The following is a 6,477-nucleotide window of genomic DNA, read 5'->3' as shown; positions in this document are numbered from 1 at the left end:
GGGGGTGGGGGGGTGTGTGGTGGTGGTGTAAGGAATCCAGAAAGTTTTAAAAGGAAAAGAAAGTAGGGCAAAATGGGACCATTATTGCAAGGTTGCCATGGTTTTACATCAATTGAAGAAAGAGAGAGAGAGATGACACAGAAAATATGCCCCCCAAAATAAATAAAAAAAGAAAAAAAAAAACATTAATCGAAGCAATGACATGGCTTTGTTGCTCAAAGTCAACCCAACTCCAACAGTAGCTTGTCGCAATAAAACGTCATACTGAACCAAAAACTTCTATCCTTTCAATCAAATATAATCACAAGATTTCCAGACAACAAAAAGGTCTATTGGTGCAGCACAAGTTTTCTCAATATGTAACACTACCTCCACTAGCTACTTCATATTTAAGAAACCACAAGAACTTCAGAAAGTTGCAATGGCCCAAGTCCCACTCATTCCCATGTATTCCTAAATAGTTTTCCTCAGTTTCTCTATGCCAGGGCACTGGTTACATTGCATCACCATAAACCATTCACTGGGAACTTCCCTTTTGTAGTCTTAAATTCCTTATTCCTACACCCAAATTCCTTTTAAAGATTCAGCACCTATAATTTTACCAAGTAGTCTTGTACTCTTGTGTTCCAAATTCAAAAAAATATATGTATCTTGTTGAAATTTCTAAAGCATGTTCAAAGATTTGCAGGCATCTCAAAAGCTACCATGTAGTAAACAGGGAGGTTTTCTAAGGCTGACTTAATCAATGATTTCCAATCCCTACCTGGAAGATAATTTATTACCATCTAAAAGCCAGTAAGCCTTGGGTTGCCCCCCTAGACCCCAGGTATTATTTCAAAAGCCACCCTCTACTGCAATCCAGTATGCCTGGAAAGTATTCCAGTTCACTATCATTCAAGGATTTAGGACTCAAGACAGATCAGTACAAACTCAGAACCCCAACACCCATTTCTACTGAATTTTCAGGGACCCATCCCTAAATCTATGCAATCATTGACATTTATCCAAGCAATTATACTCTTGTCAAAAGCAATTCTAGACCGGAACTGAGACAAAACACCTAAACAGATTTGTCTGGTTTTCAAATATTCCAGATTAGCTTCAGGACTACTGTCACCATGCATCCTATCTGCCCCATTATAATACATTACGGATAATAATTTGACAGAAAAAAAAGGCTCCAAGACTAAAACTTCATAATTCCAAGGTGATAACCAGTAAAAAATTATGATTAGATCCCACATTCACAATCAATACACTTTCAATAAAGCAAAGCTCAATCACACAATTTCAGTGGTAGAAACTGTTGCTCCTTATATCAGCTATTGAAGGAAACCCTCCAAATGACATTCATGTTTCTACATCCACCTCAATACAATATTTGGTAACTGTAAATATTACATATGTATATGGTACCTAATTGAGCTTTGGGTTTCCTCTTCCCAAAGGCAGTAACAATTTTATTTATTTATTTTTTTGGGCACTAGAGACCGATATGGGATTTCTGATTCTTTCACCTTTTTTCCAGGTCTTGGACAGTTTCAAGCCTGAAACATCATATGACCCATGGCTCATCACCTGCTTCCACGTGTTGCAACAGGGAGAGGTTGGACGGCTGCCAGAGGATTCACCTGGACAGAAAACGCCAGTTGCCACATATCTACCAGAGCTTTTTTCACAGATGAAACCTTCCTACTAGCAATCCTGAAAGAAAACAGATGAACAAATTGTCATTTCAATTAGTGATATGGTTATACTTACCTCATTTCTGACACAAAAATTAATGTTGCCTTACATTTGATTGAAGCCCTCCTGATAAATGTATTCATTTCCATTCACATGTCCTTAACAAGGAGCCATAAAGAAAGAAGTTTTGTTTGGGTCTGGAACTGAACTTGACAGTGCCTCTTTTTGGAGCCCAAGAGAAGGGGTGTGTATGGGGGCATAAATCAAATTTGACAGTACTGAAGAATCACTTCAATTAATCTCTCAGTTTGGTTCGAATCTACTTTTGCCTTCATGTTAGCTTGTGAACAAAAAAAATCTAATGGTTTGAAATATAGGTATGATTGAGAATGGTTAATGCTGAATCAAGGATCCCATTTACTAAATTTCATATGTGACCTTTTGGTGCTCAATATTTGAAATAAACAAGTAGAATGGCAGCAGGAGAACATCTTACCGCCTCAATGTATCTCGCTTATGCCGAAGAACATAATAAATAACAACAATCAGTGAGCTCCAAAGCACAATCTTCCCATGAGTTAAGACCAACCGAGCATTCCCAATCTTCAGATTGACTGTACGGAACCACCAGAAGCATTGCATCCGTTCAGAAAGTTTTAGAATGGCATGGCCCGGTTTTCTTTCTATCATCCCATCAGATGAATATCCAGCTTTTGAAGATCTCAAAGATTCATCAACTTCAGATATACTTCTCTCTTTCAAAAAAGCAGCATGATCCTTATTTGCTTCTGCAGATGAAAGTGAATCCACAGCTTGTGATGATTTGGTGGCTGTCAGAGAATACGAGGATAATCTTCTCAAAAGTTCCTGAAAATTTTGGCAAGTAAAGAGCATGAGTTTTAAATAAATAGAAGATCAACAAGTATACTATCCTAAATCTGCTGGCTTTGTAAGGTCTCTCACTCTACTATTCTAAATCTGCAAACTTTCTAATGCTTCTCAATATGGTCCACACCAGCCGATTAAACACAATCTACTTGCCAACCGGAAGCAAGAAAAGGAAATTAATTTACAGATGCCTTGAACTTGTACTTGAAAATAAAATAAGAAAAAAAAAACAATACATTTGAACAAGTGGCAAAATACAGGGCAGTTGTGTGCATATTGTCAAGATGTCTTGCTGGTGTCGCCTTGGTCTTTTCGCCTTGACAACTATTTGGTGTCAACACCTCTCTAGGAATTCATCAACATAATCTTAATGATTCTATTTGCTTTTGTGTGGACCACGACATTTTTCCACCAAAACATTTAAAAAAATATATGAAACAATTGCAGGTAAGGATCATATGTTTGGGCAAATTTTGGCCTGAGATATCCTCATCATGGCCAGAAAATAGATGCAGCCTACAAACACCATCTACGGGGAAGGACCACAGTTAGGCCAAGTACCAGGCATGCAATACAAATGTCAGTCCTTTTTTTCAGGTATAGATTCTCCAAGGAAAGGCAAAAGTATTCGAAGGATTTACTTTTCCAATTTTAAAATACCAAAGAACTCGGCAAAAGTCAAATGGCTCTGAAGTTTTCTCTTGCCAATGCTCAAATAGCAGTCTTCCACAATTATACAGATTAAATCCAACAAAGCAATGCTAGATTTGGAACTCAATAAACACTATTAGATGGTTGACAATAGCCAGGTCTAAAGTCCGAATTTGGCTCTCTAATTAGGGCAAGTTGGCATCTAGGTCAAACTCTGAAACTCATCCAAGACAACATAGCAATAGCCAGTCCAAAACAAATCATGTCTTACTTGTCGTTTTTCCTCAGGCAATTCAGCTTTCTCCAACCAAGAAATAGCAACATCTGTTTCATTTAAAACCATCCCAAGAAGTGTTATGGTGTAGACTTCCACAAGTTCCAGGTACCTGTCCACTTCCAGTACAGAATGCCCATCACATCTTTCATAATGATCCCCAAATGGTCCTGCCTCACCTTCCACGTATCGCCAATTACTAAGGAACTCTAACAGGAATTCCTGAAGACCAGAAAAAGAACTTTCTGACATCTGGAAGCAGGCCCTGACAAGTAAAAAATGCAAGAGAATATCCACTTTCATGAAAACTTCAAAGCCACATAATTTCCTCCAAATGTGTACAATTATAATTTGTAGATAAGTTTCAAAAATTCTCCTCACATTAAAGGAGTAACTTTAATGGTAAAAGGATGCGTAATTCATGCAGGGGAGATATATAAATACCCGGTAAGTACAACTTGAACGGGTATAGCAGTCACTGAACCAAACAGACATTTAAGTTCATTCAGCATTTCAGGTGTCCTGCATGATTCAAAAAAGAAGCACAATTAGCAATAAGACTCCACTAGATGCAAGAAAATAGTGTCCAGTGGTACTAGGTTGTTACTTAGTATATCAGCACAACTTTTGACTACTAATATCCCATCAGCAGTCCATTTTTCCTCTTTCCACTTCTCTTTTTCCATTTCCGAATGCCCTCTCACCAGTCACATATAAGTCATTATAGAAAATTACAATCTATAGCTTTAGTTTATATTAACAAAATTGCCTAAGCTGTTTGGCTAATTTGATAAATAGACAGCACGAAAGGCGCCTGCCTTTGAGGGACCAAGGTGTGATGACTCCTTACTGTATGCACGAAAGACTCCCGCCTTGGTCGCCTGGGAAGACATCTATGTATGGGTCTGCTATTTTATTTTTTTTATTTTATATGAAATTTATTCTTTTTCTAATACAGTTATTTTAATTGGCTTGTATACATAGTTGTGATACATTCGAAAACATGGCATCATGCTTATGCATGCAAAGAAAAAAAAAATTAAACGAAAAAGAGAAGAGAAACATATATGTTTACATTATATTCTGGTACTTTGTTTAGTGTATGTCGGTTTTCTCACTTTCAGTCACTACTAGAATAATTGTATCACATTGCATTGATACATATATAGTTTATTGAAAAATATTGCATTAAAGCATTATAGAACTCATCTTAGCATAAATACAAAATAGCATGTACACCTGGGCAACCCTTTACACCTTAAATCGCCTTGTCACCTTGACAAATATGGTTGATCCATTGGAATAGTAATCAGTTCTATATAATCCAATCAATAAACAGATTCAAATTCGGATAATTTTCAACCCACAGGTCCTCAGGCTAAGTATAGTTATTTTATCATCAAAAGCATCCCAACCAAAAGAACTGAAACTTCAAACCACAATCAAGTGTAAGTTTTGAATCAAGTTGAAAATATCGTTAGTCACAAGTGAGAGTATCAAAGCTATAATTAAAGTGCTTTGGAACATTTTACAACTCATTATTGAAAACAGATAGAAGTCAAAATAAATTGGATTTGATTTCTCAATGCCTCAACATGAATTCAACTCACTATTTGAAAAACCCAATGCAAACTCGGTTAGAATCAGGTCTCTCCCCCCAACCCCCTTCTCTCTCGTAGTGAATATTGTCATGATGCATGGGAGGAGAAAAATTCAAAGCAGAAAGAATAAGATGAATGCAGAAAGGTGTATATATATATATATATAATATATATATATATATACACAGAAAACTGAAAACACATACACACTACACGTTCACTCACTTTACACCTAACCAAAAGAACCATTAAGGATTGAACCTTCCCTCTCCCCTAGTGAAATAGTGAAGCATGAATGAAGGAAAATTCATAGGGGAAAATGTAGAAAAAGAATTAATTTACCTCCCCAATTCCTTCAAGGACTGAACCAGTATCATACCAGAAGATTCCATCATGTCCTCCAGTTGAATTTCATCTATTGGTTCATCTGAATTACAAAAATGCCTCAAAATAGAAGAAGCAAGAGACACAGCCTCCTCAAACATACAACACACGAGAAAGCTGCAGAAAGAAAATAAGAATAAAAACATTAACGGTAATAGAACACAATAACAGTAATTAATCATACCAAACAAAGTCAGCCATAGATCAGTATTGACCACATTCAGGGGCTACTGAAGTAGCTACCCACTTGGAAAACAAAATTCCTAAAGAAAGACGTACTGGCATGGGATTGATGAGGTTAGAAAAATAAGAAACTGAATGGACAAATAGGACATCAACAAATTTTCTCGGTAATAATGAGTAATATCAATTGAAAGTGCTGAAAAAAAAATAGCATAGTGATAATGACTGCGAACTTGGAATACAAAGAATACTAGAGCCACTAAATATGCCCACTGATAGAAAAATACCAACCTTTTGGCTATGCATCAAAGGAGGAAGAAGAAAATTGGGGCAAACAAGATAAACACAGATCTGCCTTAAGCTGAATTTGCCAATGATACTAATGCATTTCATCCATACCTAAGGGAAGAGGCTAACTGAGTGGAAAAGAAAAATAAATGAAGGGTTAACCTACCTTTGGCATGCGCATGCAGTCAAAGAGATAGAGAGAGCAATTGAGAATTTTATGAGAAAAATGTAAAATTCATAATTTTGCAATATAATAAAATAGAAAACTCTGCTGACAGCAATTAAATTTTGAAAATTTGGACTGAATAGACATTATGTTTGTAACTATTAAAGCCATAGTTTTTGTCAGGATAACAAAAGAGAGCTCGAATACCGATATCTGAATTTATGGTGTAAATGATATTCCACTGATAGGTATCAAAGAAGATGATAGGAAAGGAAAAAAGCTGTCGCTAATATTTCTGAAAACATAAAATATCAATTTCTTCTGAGTATCAACATTTTTGCTTCTTTTTTTTTTTT

At 36.2% G+C, this 6,477-nt stretch overlaps 1 protein-coding gene across 2 annotated transcripts in view; it reads right to left on the bottom strand.

The window, feature by feature from the left end:
- Positions 1–1,197: 1,197 nt before the first annotated feature.
- The window catches only part of LOC122070961 (protein APEM9), a 12,701-nt gene continuing 7,421 nt past the window's right edge, over positions 1,198–6,477 (bottom strand). For both annotated transcript variants that reach the window (XM_042635212.1, XM_042635213.1), the window contains 5 exons: positions 5,443–5,601; positions 3,944–4,021; positions 3,497–3,764; positions 2,183–2,553; positions 1,198–1,704 (listed from right to left, as the gene is read on the bottom strand). In XM_042635212.1, the coding sequence (XP_042491146.1) occupies positions 1,575–1,704; positions 2,183–2,553; positions 3,497–3,764; positions 3,944–4,021; positions 5,443–5,601 (1,006 nt within the window). In that variant the 3' untranslated portion in view covers positions 1,198–1,574. The remainder of the gene's footprint in view (positions 1,705–2,182; positions 2,554–3,496; positions 3,765–3,943; positions 4,022–5,442; positions 5,602–6,477) is intronic.

This window comes from Macadamia integrifolia, unplaced genomic scaffold (genome assembly GCF_013358625.1).
Source record: "Macadamia integrifolia cultivar HAES 741 unplaced genomic scaffold, SCU_Mint_v3 scaffold_15A, whole genome shotgun sequence".
Classification (NCBI taxonomy): domain Eukaryota; kingdom Viridiplantae; phylum Streptophyta; class Magnoliopsida; order Proteales; family Proteaceae; genus Macadamia; species Macadamia integrifolia.
The sequence above is the reverse complement of the archived record's forward strand: the minus strand, read 5'-3'. Positions and strand labels throughout refer to the sequence as shown.